This window comes from Scyliorhinus torazame, chromosome 3, assembly GCF_047496885.1.
Source record: "Scyliorhinus torazame isolate Kashiwa2021f chromosome 3, sScyTor2.1, whole genome shotgun sequence".
NCBI lineage: Eukaryota > Metazoa > Chordata > Chondrichthyes > Carcharhiniformes > Scyliorhinidae > Scyliorhinus > Scyliorhinus torazame.
The window spans coordinates 13,987,328-14,005,140 of NC_092709.1; the positions used below are offsets into that span (position 1 = coordinate 13,987,328).

The 17,813-nt window shown below is 45.7% G+C and overlaps 1 protein-coding gene across 1 annotated transcript in view; it reads right to left on the reverse strand.

Annotated features, from left to right (window-relative positions):
• LOC140408305 (SWI/SNF-related matrix-associated actin-dependent regulator of chromatin subfamily A containing DEAD/H box 1-like) overlaps positions 1-17,813 on the reverse strand; it is a 152,348-nt gene that overhangs the window by 56,169 nt on the left and 78,366 nt on the right. The window contains exon 9 of the mRNA XM_072495322.1: positions 12,986-13,188. Coding sequence (XP_072351423.1) covers positions 12,986-13,188 — 203 coding nt within the window. The remainder of the gene's footprint in view (positions 1-12,985; positions 13,189-17,813) is intronic.

The window sequence follows — 17,813 nt, forward strand, 5'->3', positions numbered from 1 at the left end:
GCTTCTGATTTCCTAAGCATTTCCCCATTTAGAAAATAGTCTATGCCTCCATTCCTCCTTCCAAAGTGCATAAGCTCACTTTTCCACATTGTATTCCGACTGCCACATCTTTGCCCACTTTCCTAGCCTGTCCAAGTCCTTCTGCAGCCCCCTTGCTTCCTCAATACTACCTGTCACTCAGCATATCTTTGTACCATCTGCAAATTTAGCAACAGTGCCTTCAGTTCCTTCTTCCAGATCATTAATGTATATTGTGAAACGTTATGGCCACAGCACAGACCCCCGAGGCACACCACTAGTCACCGGCTGCCATCCTGAAAAAGACCCCTTTATCCTCACTCTCTGCCTTCTGCCAGTCAGCCAATCCTCTATCCATGCCAAGATCTTGCCCTTAACACCATGGGCACTTAGTCTCCTATGCAGCACCTTGTCAAAGGTCTTCTGGAAATCTAAATAAATCACGCCCACTGGTTCTCCTTTGTCTAACTTCCTTGATACCTGCTCAAAGAACTCTCAACAGATTTGTTAGACAGGACCTCCCCTTGTCAAAGCCGTGCTGACTCAAGTCTTATTTTACCATGCACCTCCAAGTACTCCGCAATCTCATCTTTAATAATGGACCCAAAAACCTAACCAATGACCAAAGTCAGGTTAACCGGCCTATAATTTCCTGTCTTCTGCCTCCCTCCCTTATTAAACAGTGGTGTTACCACTTTCCAGTCCTCTGGGACCCTCCCTGCCACCTGTGATTCCTGAAATATCACCACCAATGCCTCCACAATCTCCTCAGCTATCTCTTTTCGAACCCTGGGCTGTAGTCCAACCGGTCCAGGTGATTTATCCACCTTCAGATCTTTCAGTTACCCCAGAACCTTCTCCTTAGTGATGGCCACTACATTCACCTCTGCCCCCCAATTCTCCTGGAGCTCTGGCATCACACCGGTGTCTTCCACCGTGAAGACTGATGCAAAGTAACTATTCAGTTCATCTGCCATTTCTTTGTTTCCTGTTACTACTTCTCCAGCCTGATTTTCCACTGGCCCAATGTCCATCTTTGCCTCTCTCTTACCTATTATATAAAAAAAGTTTCCTATCTTCTTTTATATTAATAGCTACATTGCACGCATTTCATCTTCTCCTCCCTTAGTACTTTTTTTAGTTGTCCTCTGCTCATTTTTAAAGGCTTCACAGTCCATCACTAATTCTCGCCACTTTCTATGCGTTTTCTTTTGCTTTTATGCTGCTCGACATCCCTCGTCAGCCAAGGATGCCTTGTCCTCCCCTTAGCATGTTTCCTCCTCCTTGGGATGAATTTCTGTTGTGTCTCCTGAATAACCCCAAAAAACACGTGCCATTGCTGTTTCACCATCTTCCCTGCTAGGCTCCTTTTCCAATCAACTCTGGCCAGCTCGTCCCTCATGTCTTTGTAGTTACCTTTGTTTAATTGTAATACCATTACATCGGATTCCGGCATCTTCCTCTCAAACTGCAGGGTAAATTCTATCATATTGTGGTCACTGCCCCCTAAGGGTTCCGTCACCTTAAGTTCCCTAATCAAGTCTGCCTCATTACACATCACCAAATCCAGAATTGCCTGTTCCCGAGTAGGCACGGTTACAAGCTGCTCCAAAAAATATATATCTTAGATATTCCACAAATTCCTTTTCTTGGGATCCACTACCAACCGGAATTTCCCAGTCCACCTGCATATTGAAGTCCCCCATGATTATTGTCATATTGCCTTTTATATCTCCGGATTTATTTTCTGCCCCACATCCTGACTACTGCTAGGGGGCCTGTATATAACTCCCATCAGGGTCTTTTTACCTTTGCAATTCCTCAAATCTAGATACAGATTCTATGCCTTCTTGCTACCAATTTAACTACATTACTTACTAACAATGCAACCCCACCCCCTTTGCCCATCTGTCTGTCCTTTCAAAAGGACACATCCTTGGATTTTTGGATCCCAGCCCTGATCCCCTTGCAGCCACATTCAACATTATTTTGATTTACTGTTTTCAAAAAGTATAATTGTGGTGTTCATCAGGCTGATAAATATTAGTGCACCGTTTGTACAGGTCATTAGAAACTTTGCTCAATACATCACACCAACATACGAGGAGGTGGGGAAAAGTTTCAGGATTTAAATTTATGGTAAGTTGGTGAATTCATTATGTAAATTTTATTGGAGGTGTGGTAGATGAGGAATCACCAATGGTGCTGTACCCTAGAGGGAGAAAGAACAGATACGCAATAAACAGAATTGATCAGGCCCCTGCAATGCCAACAAATTCTGTAGAGATTAAAATAGTTGGTAAAACAACAAGCACAAGAGAAAGGTACTATTAAAAACAGCTAAAAGTAGGCTCCTCAGCAGAGCCAACAAAACCGACCAAAATCATCCCATTAGAGGTTGTCTCAGTCACTAATAGCTTAAATATCATGCTGGCATTACGAAGTTATATGCATTCTTGATACTGGACAAGGAATCCTAGGCTCAGCAAGGCATTCAAGGATTATTTTGCAAATATCAAGGAGTCTGCTTGGACAGTAGCAGCACTCGCATCTTTGAGTTGTGGATTCAGGCTCCCCTCCGCAGCACATAATCCCGGATAACATATTACTGCAGTATTGAGGAAGCTCTGCCCTGTCGAAAATGCGATTTTTCAGCGATTTTTCAGCTAAGACCATCAAGGATGAACACAGAAGTTCCTATTCAGTTATTGTTACGCTCCCAGTTGGTGTTACAACTCGATAGGAAGATTCCAGAATGGAACCCTGGCTCAAAAGACCGTAACTTTGACCGTTTTTTAAAAACGTGGAGGAACAGGCACAGGACTGCTAATTAGTTTTAACGAGTGAAATAATCATTAATTAAACATGAAAGCTTGGATTGTGTTACAATATTCCCTTACTTCCCCCTTAGCTTAACAAATACATAGATTTTAAGACCAACACGGATTGCAAAATACATCTCAAGCTACAATGGTATCAGTAACACAAGTCCCTTTTAAAACCACAGATTGGCTGTGGTCAAATACCCACACTCCTCTTTGAACCCAAGTTATTGTCTGTGCATTACTCCTCAGAATCCCCCTCAGATAATGGTCACGTGAGGAGTTTCCAAACACTACTCCCAAAAACACGCTTTAAAATATTCTTTCACATTGCTTTTCGGCAGCAGTCTAGGTTCCACAATCTAGTCAGGCTTTTCTAAATGACTCTTAAACACAGCTTCTGTCCCAGTTTTAACAGTGGACCCAGTATCCAGATTTTACACCCCTCCCATTAGGATTTATTTGTCTTGACTGCTGTACCAACTGTTCACATTTGCTTTAACTCTACAGTCCCAGAATCTGTTAAAATGACATCAAACTTTCTGAAGTCTGTTTTTCACTTTAAACCTGGTTTACACAATTGACTCTAATTCAAAACACTTGGTCTACTCTTCCTTGAATTCTTCTGATCAATACCTTGGTCTCTATTCTCTTAATTGCACTCATCTTAAGACATTATTTCTATCCCAATTCCCTGGTTAGCTGGACAGTAACTGGTTGCCGGAGTGTGGGGACTAGTGGATTATCACAGTAACTTCATTGCAGTGTTAACGTAAGCCTACTTGTGACAATAATAAAGATTATTATTCATTAGGAAGCCTGCCTCTTTGCAGTTCCCGTCTTGTCCAGTCTTTCTTCTGGCAGAGTTGAGAAAGGTTCACTCCCTGGTGTCCTGTCTCCAACTGCAATCAAATTCAGTTAAACTGCAAACAGAAGTTTTGAAGTATTTGGAATGTCCAGAGGTCATAAAATGACTTAAGGAGATTATGTTTTTTTAACCTAGAATAACACGAATAAAAATAAAAATGCCAAAAGAGTAAATTCCAAATTAATTGCAATTGTTACTCTTTCCTACCACACTGAACATGGGATTTACATCACAAATTTCCCCTCCTGATATCATCCTGATTTGGAAATATATTCCTGCTCCTTCAATAGAGCTGGTTCAAAATCCTGGAACTCCCTTCCTACCAGCACAGTAGGTGCAATTCCACCACAAGGACTAGAGCGTTTCAAGGCAGCTCACTGCCACCTTCAGAAGGGTAATTATGGGTGGGAAATAAATGTTGGCTCTACCAGCGAAACTCACATTATTTGAATTAAGAAAAAAAAAAAAGCAGCACAGGTATGGAACAGATGTGACAAAGATAGAATAATGGAAGAGAGTCCTTAAGGGAAATGAGGTGGGAGGAAGTACATTCAAACTAACTTTATAATAGATACTGATTAACAGTTTATTCCCAGAAAGAGAGAGAAGCCAAAGGCAAGAGTTGGAGATGGACTATTTGAAGGTGAGGCATGGTGAATTTTCTGCCTCTATATTTTGGTTAGAGCACAGAAGGAGGACATAGCCTGCCATGATGCAGATGTCCATGGTGCATTGTAATTTTTAATTTTTAAATAAAAAATATAGTTTCAGATAATGATCCAAATTTCTTTTGAATGCCAAGATTGAAACTGCCTCCACCCACTTAAGGCAGTGCATACCAGATCCTGACCACGGTGTGAAATCAATTTTTTTCATGTTGCTTCTGGTTCTTCTGACATTTGTCCTCTGGTTCACGACCAGTCAACAGTTTCTTCCCATCTATCCAGGCCCCTTGTGATTTTGAATATCTCCATCAAATCTCCTCTTAACCTGCTTTTGTCCCAAGGAGAACAGATCCAACTTTACTAATCTATCCTCATAGTTGTAGTCTCTCACCCCAGAACCATTCCTATAAATCTTTTCTGCAATCTCTCCAATGCTTTTGCATAATTCCTAAAATATGGTGCTTAGAATTGGGCACAATACTCAGTTGAGGCTTAACCGGTATTGTATAAAAGTCCACCATATCTTCCTTGCTTGTGCATGTTTTGCTTCTATAGAAATCTAAATCCCTGTCTTACTGATCACTTGCTCAACCTGCCCCGTCACTTTCAATTTATGCACACAGACTCGTTGGTTCCTCTGCTCCGGCACACACACCAGAATTGTATCCTTTATTAAGATACTGCCTTTCCACATTTTTCCTGCCAAACATTTCACACCTCTTTGCATTAAATTGTGTCGATTTTACCTGGAGTCCTCGCACATCAGTTCACGATACTTATGACATAATAATAAGAATAATCTTTTATTAGTGCCACAAGTAGGCTTACATTAACACTGCAATGAAGTTACTGTGAAAATCCCCTAGTCGCCACACTCCGGCGACTGTTCAGGTACACGGAGGGAGAATTAGAATGTCCAATTCACCTAGCAAACACTTCTTTCGGGACTTGTGGGAGGAAACCGGAACACCCGGAAGAAATCCAAGCAGACACAGGGAGAACATGAAGACTCCGTACAGACAGTGACCCAAGCCAGGGAGAGAATACGGGTCCCTGGTGCGGTGAAGCCACAGTGCTAACCACTGTGCTACATTAAGTGAACATCACATCCATGCTGCCACTGTCCCTTTTATTTCATGAGCTTCAACTTTGCGGACAAGCCTGTTAAGTTACGTGGCACTTTATCGAACACCCTTTGTAAATCCATCAACCTTTGCCCTCATCAATCCTTGCTTGAATTCTCTTACATTTCTAACATTTTCCAGTTCTGATGAAAGTTAAAGTATCAGGTCAATGACCTGTTTTTCTCTCTACAGATATTGCCTGACCTGCTTTTCCCAGCATTTTCCATTCTATTTCACATTTCCAACATTATCCTTTCATAATATTTAGTGCACACATAAGGAAACCAAAACAGAGCCTTGCAGAGCTGTCTGCAACAATTAAACCCTTTCCATTCGTGACCAACTATTTTTGGACTGACACACTTAATTTACTGTTAATTCTGGTTAAAGCTCAGAAGTTCATCAAATATCTTGAGTACTTTTTAACCAATTGATAGCCTTCCTTCACAAAATTGTTAACACCCCAAAATATTTTAGTCTGACCGCCTTACTCTCAAACTTTGTATGTCCATTATGCCATCCATAACTTTCACATAGTTTAAAAAAGTAATATTTTGACTTCCGGTTGCGGCGATGCCCAGCTAAGCCGCACGTTTCGGCGGCTCCAGCTCAAACGGACCTTCGGGCTCTTTTAAGAGCCCCAACGGGAAATTGTTTCAGGACGAAACCCGGTGTGGGGTGAGTTAACAGGGAGTCCCCCCCAACGAAACAGAAAAATAGCGGCGGTGGTGGCTACATCGCGAAGAATCCTCGAGGAAAGGGACAGGAGGAAAAAAGAAGCAAGATGGCGGCGGAGAAAGCCCAGGCGACATGGGGGCCCGATCAAGACGAATTCTTAAGAAGGAGGTGCTGACCCCGATGCTACAGGCAATTGAGGGGCTTAAGGAGGCACAAAGGACCCAGGAGACGGAGCTCCGCGTGGTGGAGCAGAAGGTGACGGATAATGAAGACGAGATCCTGGGCCTGGCGGTCAAAACACAGACGCACGAGGCGCTCCACAAAAAGTGCATTGAAAGGATTGAGGCCCTAGAAAACAGAGCACGAAGGAAGAACCTTCGGATCCTGGGTCTTCCTGAGGGAGTGGAAGGAGCGGACTGCGGGGCTTACGTGAGCACGATGCTAAGCTCGCTGATGGGAGCTGAGGCCCCTTAGAAGTGGAGGGGGCTCATCGGGTCCCTGCGAGGAGACCAAAGGCGGGAGAACCACCTAGGGCGACAATCGTGCGATTTCATCGCTTCAATGATAGAGAAGTGGTTCTGAGATGGGCCAAAAAGGTACGGAGTAGTAGATGGGAGAATGCGGTGGTACGGGTGTACCAGGATTGGTGGAGGTGGCGAGAAGGAGGGCGAGTTTTAATCGAGCCAAGGAGGTGCTACACAAGAAGGTGAAGTTCGGGATGCTGCAGCCGGCGCAACTATGGGTCACGTACCAGGAGAGACATCACTACTTCGAAACGGCGGAAGAAGCATGGACCTTTATTAAAGACGAGAAACTGGATCGGAACTCTGATCTTAGAGGGGAAATGACACTGTCGATGTATATAGGGATGTGAATTGGGAAGGGGGGGGACACTAAGAAATGTGGGCGCCTGTGGGGGGAAAGAAGAGACAGGTGGGGGATGAGGAATGGGAATGGGGCGGTAGAGGGAGCTGCGCCACAAGAGGCGGGACAACTACAGAGAATACGGGGCCTACTGTCCTTGTTCCCACGCCAGAAAGGTGATGGCGGGAAGATAGGCGCAAGGTAGATGGGAGTTCCCCACGGGGGGGGGGGGGGTCAAGGAGTGAGCCGGAGAAGCCGGGGTCAGTTGAAGTCAGCTGACTTTCAGAAGTAATATGGGGGAGCAATCACGCTAGATGGGGATCTAGCGGGGGGGGGGGGGGGGGGGGGGGGGGAGAGAGGAAGAGAGGAGGATAACTGGGTTGCTGCTGCAGAAATCAAAGAGGAACTGGTTAAAGAAAGGGTGGTCGGGGCTAGAATGCGCCACCTGGGAAACGGGTGGGAGCGCGGAATCGGGACGTGGGACTGGCCTAGAGAGGGGGATGGCTAGCCGACACGGGAAGGGGGCAGGTAGCCCCCCAGTGCGGCTGATCACGTGGAACGTGAGAGGCCTAAATGGACCGATTAAAAGGGCCCGAGTGTTCGCGCACTTGAAAGGACTGAGGGCAGACGTGGCTATGCTCCAGGAGACACACCTGAAGGTGGCGGACCAAGTTAGGTTAAGGAAAGGATGGGTGGGACAGGTGTTCCATTCAGGGCTGGATGCAAAGAATAGAGGGGTGGCCATACTGGTGGGGAAACGGGTATCATTCGAAGCTAGGAGCATTGTAGCAGATAGTGGAGGCAGATATGTGATGGTGAGTGGCAGGCTGGAGGGAACGGAGGTCGTGTTGGTTAACGTATATGCGGGATTCATGAAGCGGATGCTGGGACGTATCCCGGACCTGGAGGTAGGAAATTTGATAATGGGGGGAGACTTCAACACCGTGCTGGACCCAGGGTTCGAGGAGTGGATCCATGGCGATTTGTTAGACCGAAGGCCAGGGAGTTCTCCTTCTTCTCCCATGTTCACAAGGTGTACTCCCGGATAGTTTTTTTTGTTTTGGGAAGGTCGTTGATCTAGAGGGTGGAAGAAACTGAGCATTCAGCCATAGCTATCTCAGATCATGCCCCACAGTGGGTGGACCTGGAACTAGGAAGAGAGGAGAGGGAGCAGCGTGCACTCTGGCGATTAGATGTGGGATTGTTGGCGGATGCGGGAGTCTGTGGAAGGGTGCGGGGATGTATCGAGAGATACCTGGAGGCCAATGACAACGGGGAGGTCTGAGTGGGAGTGGTATGGGAAGCACTAAAGGCGGTGGTCAGAGGAGAGCTGATCTCCATCAGGGCCCACAAAGGGAAAGCAGAGGCCAAGGAAAGGGAAAGATTACTGGGGGAGATTTTAAGGGTGGATAAAGAATATGCGGAGGCTCCGGAAGAGGGACTATACAGGGAGAGACGACGACTCCAGACGGAGTTCGACCTGCTGACCACTAGGAGGGCGGAGGTGCTGTGGAGGAAGGCACAGGGGATGAGATATGAATATGGGGAAAAGGCTAGTCGCCTGTTGGCCCATCAGCTGCGAAAGAGGACAGCGGCGAGGGAGATAGGGGGAATTAGAGACGAAAAGGGAGCTACGGTGCGGAGAGCAGGGAAGATAAACGAGGTGTTTAAGACCTTTTACGAAAGACTTTATAGGTCCCAACCCCCGGAGGGAAAAGAGGAGATGCGGCAGTTTTTGGACCAATTAAGGTTCCCGAGGGTGGAGGAGCAGGAGGTGGAAGGCCTGGGGGCACCAATTGGGGTGGACGAGGTTACCAAGGGGCTGGGGAACATGCAGGCAGGGAAGGCCCTGGGACCAGATGGGTTCCCGGTGGAATTTTATAGAAAATATGTGGACTTGCTGGCCCCGCTGTTGGTGAGGACTTTTAACCAGGCCAGGGAAGGGGGGACTCTACCCCCGACAATGTCGGAGGCGACGATATCGCTAATTTTGAAGCGGGATAAAGATCCGCTGCAGTGCGGGTCCTATAGGCCTATTTCACTACTAAATGTAGACGCCAAATTTCTAGCAAAGGTGCTGGCAACGAGGATAGAGGACTGTGTCCCGGGGGTGGTGCACGAAGACCAGACAGGATTCGTAAAGGGGAGACAACTAAATGTTAACGTGCGACGGCTATTAGGGTGGTAATGATGCCCCCAGCAGAGGGGGTGGCAGAGATAGTGGCAGCAATGGATGCAGAGAAGGCATTTGATAGGGTGGAGTGGGAGTATCTATGGGAGGTGCTGAGGAGGTTCGGGTTCGGGGCCGGGTTTGTTCGCTGGGTCAAACTCCTCTATGGGGCCCCAATGGCAAGTGTGGTCACGGGTCGGCAAAGATCAGAGTATTTCCGACTATACAGGGGAACAAGACAGGGATGCCCGCTATCTCCATTACTGTTCGCGTTGGCAATTGAACCACTGGCCATGGCGCTGAGAGACTCCAGAAAATGGAGAGGGGTGATTAGAGGGGGAGAAGAACACCGAGTGTCACTCTACGCAGATGACCTACTGCTGTATGTGACGGACCCAGTAGGGGGGGATGACAGAGGTCATGCAGACATTGAGGGAGTTCGGAGATTTCTCGGGATATAGGCTTAACATGGGAAAGAGTGAACTTTTTGTGATACACCCTGGGGACCAGAGTAGAGGGATAGATGGCCTGCCTTTAAGGAGAGTGGAAAGAAACTTCCGATACCTGGGGATTCAGATAGCCAGGAGCTGGGGAACCTTGCACAGACTTAATCTGACACGATTGGTGGAACAAATGGAAGAGGATTTCAAGAGGTGGGACATGCAGCCACTGTCACTGGCGGGCAGAGTGCAGGCAATTAAGATGATGGTCCTCCCGAGGTTCCTATTTGTATTCCAATGTCTCCCTACACTGATCACTAAGGCCTTCTTCAAAAAAATAGACAGGAGCATCACTAGCTTTGTGTGGGCAGGGAAAGTTCCGAGGGTAAGGAGGGGGTTCTTACAACGTAGTAGAGACAGAGGGGGACTGGCGCTGCCGAATTTGGGCAACTACTACTGGGCCGCCAACGTGGCGATGATCCGTAAATGGATGATAGGAGAGGGAGCGGCGTGGAAAAGATTAGAGAGGAAGTCCTGTAAAGGGACGAGTCTAGAGGCGCTGGTGACGGCGCCACGACCGTTCTCACCAAAAAAAATTTACCACGAACCCAGTGGTGGCGGCAACATTAAATATCTGGGGGCAATGGAGGCGACAGAGAGGTGTGCTGGGTGCCTTGGTGGGGTCCCCAATTAGGAACAACCATAGATTTGCCCCAGGGAGAATGGATGGAGGATTCCAGAGCTGGCACCAGTTGGGAATTAGGAGGGTGGGAGATTTATTTATAGACGGGACGTCTGCGAGCTTGGGAGCATTGGAGGAAAAGTATAAGCTGCCCCGGGGAAATTTCTTTAGGTATATGCAGGTGAGGGCGTTCACAAGACAACAGGTGAGGGAATTTCCATTGCTCCCGACACAGGGGATCCAGGATAGAATGCTCTCGGGGGTGTGGGTCGGGGAGGGCAAGGTGTCAGAGGTATACAGAGAGATGAGAGAAGAGGGGGAGGAGCTGGTGGGCGAACTGAAAGGAAAATGGGAAGAAGAGCTCGGGGAGGAGATAGAGGAAGGTCTGTGCGCGGATGCCCGAAGCAGGGTAAATTCCTCTTCCTCATGTGCCAGGCTTAGCCTGATTCAATTTAAGGTGCTGCATAGTGCACACATAACGGGAGCAAGGTTGAGCAGGTTCTTCGGAGTGGAGGACAAGTGTGGGAGGTGCGGCGGAAGCCCGGCAAACCACACGCATATGTTCTGGCTGTGCCCGGCACTGGAGGGGTATTGGAGGGGAGTGACGGGAGTGATCTCGAAAGTGGTGAAGGTCCGGGTCAAACCAGCCTGGGGGTTAGCTTTATTTGGAGTTGCGGATGAGCCGGGAGTGCAGGAAGCGAAAGAGGCCGATGTCGTGGCCTTTGCGTCTAGTAGCCCGGCGTAGGATTTTACTCATGTGGAAGGAAGCGAAACCCCCCGGACTGGAGGCCTGGATAAACGATATAGCGGGGTTCATTAAACTGGAGCAGATTAAGTTTGCGCTGAGAGGATCGGCTCAAGGGTTCACCAGACAGTGGCAACCATTCCTCGACTACCTAGCGGAACGTTAGAGGGAAGATAGATGACCAGCAGCAGCAACCCGGGGGGGGGGGAAGAGTTTCATTTTATGTTATTTGGTTAGTTTACCATGTTAGTTAGTTACTCTTTATTAGATTGTAGTTATCATGTTACTTGTACTGTTAACTTTTCTTTTTGTCTGATGTGTAAGGGGGAAAATAGTGAATGAAAAATTTCAATGATATATTTTTTAAAAAAGGTAATATTTTCCACTGTCTAATCAAGATTAGTTTATCAATAATTTCCTGGTGTATGATGGATTAAAACTATTGGGATAGCATTAGCAACATATCAGTTTCCAAGCGTAGCACTTAAATAGCAGTGCCTTGCACCAGGGTAGAAAAAAATGAAATGAAATGAAAATCGCTTATTGTCACAAGTAGGCTTCAATGAAGTTACTGTGAAAAGCCCCTAGTCGCCTCATTCCGGCGCCTGTTCGGGAAAGCTGGTACGGGAATTGAACCGTGCTGCTGGCCTACCTTGGTCTGCTTTGAAAGCCAGCTATTTAGCCCAGTGTGCTAAGCCAGCGCCAGAGGTGGCGTAGTGGTATTGTCGCTGGACTAGTAAAGCAGATATCTAGAGTAATGCTCTGGGAAACCAGATTCAAATCCCACCAAGGCAGATGGTGGAATTTGAATTCAATAAAATGAATTCATGATGACCATGAAACCATCATCGATTATTGTTGTAACGCCCCATCTGGTTCACTGATGCCCTGTCGGGAAGGAGATTTGTCCTTACCCGGTTACATGTGACTCCAGACCCACAAAGCAATATGGTTGACCCTTAACTCAAGGGCAATTAGGGATGGGTACCAAATGGCACATCCCACATCCAATCAGAGACAGTTTTCAGCCTGTGTTGGCCAATGCACTGAGAAGTAGTCCTCCGATTACACACTTACTTAGCCGCTATTGCCAAAGTCCCAGACAAGGGCGAGAATGAACATGAAGGCAAGCAAATGGTGAAGTAGGTGGCAGATAGAGTAGACAGCAAAGCAAAATACGCAGTAGTCATGGGGCAGGGGATATAGGTGAGAGTGTGGGTGCTCCTGAAAAGAAAGTGTGCACGCATGTCTGATATGAGAATGCAGCTCTCCAGTAGCACTCCTAATAGTGAACGAATCAGGAAAAGTAGCCCCCCCCCCCCCACTAAAAATGGCAAAAAGCCAAGATTTTGTTGATTAAGAACTTTTTAATTATAATAAATTGAGACATAATAGAAAATAATTTTATAAATTTGTTTTTGTATGCTTGCACCACAATCAATTTTTTGTGGTTTAACTTTTCGACATAATAAGAATGTTCCGCCAGTACTCCTGGGAGGTCAGAAGGATTTAATGGTTGGAAATGTTTGGGAAACGCAGCCTTATATCAGCTCATAAGTTTGTATGTAGGGTGCACCTTTACTCTTAAGGACCAGTTAGTACTTAATTATGTCATGTTTTAGACCCCTCATGCTTTTCTGATCTTTATATGCATTTCTACCAACTGAAGAAATCTACAGCCCTAAACTTGTGGCTCCCAATTAAAAGAAAATGTGGTACAAGGTGAAACTTAAAGGGTTACTTCTCAGAGATATTGGTTCACCATTTTACAACTTGAACAAAATTTACTTAATCCTTAATCGTCTTTCCACAGGTTCTGTGATGCATTCATTTTTGTTTTAAAGCAGGTTGTATTAAAATATTGTGTTTATTAAAGCCTGCATGTATGTGTGAAGTGGAAACACCTAACCTTTTACTCAGAATAGCTGGCTGTTCAATGGTCCTGTGACTTCCACCATCATCTGTTATTTCCGTCACTTGCATCTCTAATCTTTGGGAAATTTCTGCACATCTGTTCATAAGCTTAAGTACCACTTCCCGTTCCTTGATTACTATTTTGCAGTTCCATATCAAGTCTTCAGACAAACCATTTGACCGATTAAACTTTTTAAACTGAAAGATAAAATAACACAATTAGTGTCCACAATAGAGTTAGCACTTTAAATGCTTAGTTAAAAATTAAGCAGTTTTCTATATTTTGCCAATTTATCATAAATGAAGGATTGAAAAACATCAACAAAATGACAATTTCTCCCTCCATAAGTACAAGCACTGAGCGAGAGCAAGTTCAACATCTTTGCATTGAATGGCAAAACCCCTCACCATCAACAGCCTACGGCATTACCACTGACCAGAAACTTTACTGGACCAGCCTTATAAATAATGTGGCCACAGGAGCTGGTCAGAGGCTGGGAGATCTGTAGATAGTAACTTCTCAAAACCTGTTCACCATCTAAAAAGGCACGAGTCAGGAGCGTGATGGAATATTTTCCATTTGCCAACACCACACCTTTCAGGGCAATGCAGCCAATTCAAACATAACTTATTGACCACATTTAATTGACCACATTTAATCTTTCCACCATCAGCACAAACCTGCCTGTAATTTGACTCTTTGCCCCACATCCCAAATCAGGTCTTTCCAGGATGCGTTTGCTTCTTGTCCCAACTTCTAAGGGCATTCAAACAGTCATTGGATAGACATATGGCCGATAAGGGAATAGTGTAGATGGGCTTTAGAGTGGTTTCACAGGTCGGCGCAACATCGAGGGCCAAAAAGGGTCTGTACTGCGCTATAACGTTCTATGTTCTTTTCCTGGAGGCTTTGTTTCTGCAAATGCCTTGGGCCTGGCATACATATGGTTTGCATTTCAGGTGTCCTGCAGGTGAATGGCAGGTCAGGTTGTGAGCAAGCAGCGTCAGTATGTGCAGCTGTGGGTCCCCCTTCTCCATCTCAAATACTTGCCAGCACTCTCCTCCAGGTTCCCACAGACTTGGCTCCCCACTTCTCCCACAGGCTTGCTAGCAGTCCATCAAACAAAGGGTCACCCTGTGCAGCTCAATGTCGTAGCATACTGCAGTAATTTGCCAAGGCTCCTTCACAGCATATTTCAAACCCCCAACCTCTACCAGCTAACATACTATATTCTATTGTAAATATTGTCATTACGTCCCTGTCACTGGGGCAAAAATTTGGAACTCCATCCCTAACAACACGAGTGGGTTCACATGTACTGTGGTGGTTCAAGAAGGCGGCTCATCAAGATTTACTCAACAGCAATTAGGGATGGGCAATAAACACTGCCTTATTCTAGGTGAGAATGAGTAGTTGACGTTGGAGGCACACATTATCCTGCTTGCTCTATTTTTATCTTTCCAATATCATCAAGTGCATTTTATCGGCTTTTGTAAGAGGGTAGTGCTGGGACCAAGTGCACAGTACAGCCTAATGCGTAGCAGAAAAGATAGTGAAAGATCGGTGGGTAGGGGAAACTTCTTCATGCCAGTATTAGCTGTTAAGTACATAAACAAAATGGTAATGGGAACATGGCCCTTTCACAATCCTGGTGAAACACTTGGCTCCTCTGAACGCCTATTCTTTAGAGTAGAGTATTCTTCATTCATTTGAGCTTCCTTCTGATGAGCTCTCCGGCTCGCCTACCCTTTGGTTCAATCAACACCCATTTCATAGGAACAAGAAGTCCTTCCTGAGCTTTAGTAATATTTCACACGTTCCACCTCAGTGATTTTGATTCCAGTACATAGAAAGATACACGTACAAACATGCACAGCTGACATAAGAGCAGCTGCTAATAACTAAAGCTTGCTTTTTTTTTTAAAAACAGGAATACAGGAACACAAGTACAGACAAATTCAGGAACAACCTGGACTTTGATTTGCATGCAAGTGGATTTCCCCACTGTGTAATAAACCATTCCGACTATACAAAATCCAGATTAAACCTCAAAAACATTCTCCTACAGTTCACAAATTAATAAGGGAAATAATCAATTTTGCATAAGTTGTAAACTCCAATGTGTTTCATACAGAAAAACACGATATAAATGTGAACTGTTCAGTCCTCTAGCTTCTTAAAGGTTGCATCACACAGACACCCGAGGACAAAAATCAACATCTGACATGTGGGAGGCTTTCAAGTGTCAGTTGAAAGGAATTCAGGACCGGCATGTTCCTGTGAGGAAGAAGGATAAATACGGCAATTTTCGGGAACCTTGGATAACGAGAGATATTGTAGGCTTCGTCAAAAAGAAAGAGGCATTTGTCAGGGCTAAAAGGCTGGGAACAGACGAAGCCTGTGTGGAATATAAGGAAAGTAGGAAGGAACTTAATAGGGGGTCACGAAAAGTCATTGGCAAATAGGGTTAAGGAAAATCCCAAGGCTTTTTACACGTACATAAAAAGCAAGAGGGTAGCCAGGGAAAGGGTTGGCCACTGAAGGGTAGGCAAGGGAATCTATGTGTGGAGCCAGAGGAAATGGGCGAGGTACTAAATGAATACTTTGCATCAGTATTCACCAAAGAGAAGGAATTGGTAGATGTTGAGTCTGGAGAAGGGTGTGTAGATAGCTTGGGTCGCATTGAGATCCAAAAAGACAAGGTGTTGGGCGTCTTGAAAAACATTACGGTAGATAAGTCCCCAGGGCCTGATGGGATCTACCCCAGAATACTGAAGGAGGCTGGAGAGGAAATTGCTGAGGCCTTGACAGAAATCTTTGATCCTCGCCGTCTTCAGGTGATGTCCCGGAGGACTGGAGACTAGCCAATGTGGTTCCTCTGTTTAAGAAGGGTAGCAAGGATAATCCAGGGAACTACAGGCCGGTGAGCCTTACGTCAGTGGTAGGGAAATTACTGGAGAGAATTCTTCGAGACAGGATCTACTCCCATTTGGAAGCAAATGGACGTATTAGTGAGAGGCAGCATGGTTTTGTGAAGGGGAGGTCGTGTCTCACTAACTTGATAAGAGTTTTTCGAAGAGGTCACAAAGATGATTGATGCAGGTAGGCAGTGGATGTTGTCTAGATGGACTTCAGTAAGGCCTTTGACAAGGTCCCTCATGGTAGACTAGTACAAAAGGTGAAGTCACACGGGATCAGGGGTGAGCTGGCAAGGTGGATACAGAACTGGCTAGGTCATAGAAGGCAGAGAGTAGCAATGGAAGGATGCTTTTCTAATTGGAGGGCTGTGACTAGTGGTGTGCCGCAGGGATCAGTGCTGGGACCTTTGCGGTTTGTAGTATATATAAATGATTTGGAGGAAAATGTAACTGGTCTGATTAGTAAGTTTGCAGACAACACAAAGGTTGGTGGAATTGCGGATAGCGATGAGGACTGTCAGAGGATACAGCAGGATTTAGATTGTTTGGAGACTCGGGCAGAGAGATGGCAAATGGAGTTTAATCCGGACAAATGTGAGGTAATGCATTTTGGAAGGTCTAATGCAGGGAGGGAATATACAGTGAATGGTAGAACCCTCAAGAGTATTGAAAGTCAGAGAGATCTAGGTGTACAGGTCACTGAAAGGGGCAACACAGGTGGAGAAGGTAGTCAAGAAGGCATGCGGCATGCTTGCCTTCATTGGCCGGGGCATTGAGTATAAGAATTGGCAAGTCATGTTGCAGCTGTATAGAACCTTAGTTAGGCCACACTTGGAGTATAGTGCTCAATTCTGGTCGCCACACTACCAGAAGGATGTGGAGGCTTTAGAGAGGGTGCAGAAGAGATTTACCAAAATGTTGCCTGGTATGGAGGGCATTAGCTATGAGGAGCAGTTGAATAAACTCGGTTTGTTCTCACTGGAACGACAGAGGTTGAGGGGTGACCTGATAGAGGTCTACAAGATTATGAGGGGCATAGACAGAGTGGATAGTCAGAGGCTTTTCCCCAGGGTAGAGGGGTCAATTACTAGGGGGCACAGGTTTAAGGTGCGAGCGGCAAGGTTTAGAGTAGATGTACGAGGCATGTTCTTTTTTTAAAAACACAGAGGGTAGTGGGTGCCTGGAACTCGCTACCGGAGGTGGTGGTGGAAGCAGGGACGATAGTGACATTTAAGGGGCATCTTGACAAATACATGAATAGGATGGGAAGAGAGGGATACGGACCCAGGAAGTGTAGAAGATTGTAGTTTAGTCGGGCAGCATGGTCGGCACGGGCTTGGAGGGCCGAAGGGCCTGTTCCTGTGCTGTACTTTTCTTTTTTCTTTGACTCCATTGCTTCTCACTGACAATGAAAATCCATGTTGTCCAATCATTCCACTTTGTTGCACAGAAGCCATTCGCTCTTTCTACTCTACAAGTTTACTGATTAAATAGATTCAAATTACACTTGTATGAAATAATTATATTGAATATCATACATCCAGGCAGGAAAAAGTCTTCTAATTCTTCTATAGAATAGGTAAAATCTTGCAACAGTTTAACTGTGTTACAAATATTCAATCTTCCCCCAAAAATGAATATACTGTTACTCATCTAGTGTAATGTGCAGAACATAACGAGGGCTGAGTCACGATCCTCAGACCGGCTCTTATAGCCAACGTATAATAATAATAATCTTTAATAGTGCCACAAATAGGTTGCAATGAAGTTATTGTAAAAATCTCCTAGTCGCCACACTATGGCCCCTGTTCAGATACACCAAGGGAGAATTCAGAATGTACAATTTACCTAACAAGCACGTTTTTCAGGACTTGTGGGAGGAAACCAGAGCAAACTCACTCAGA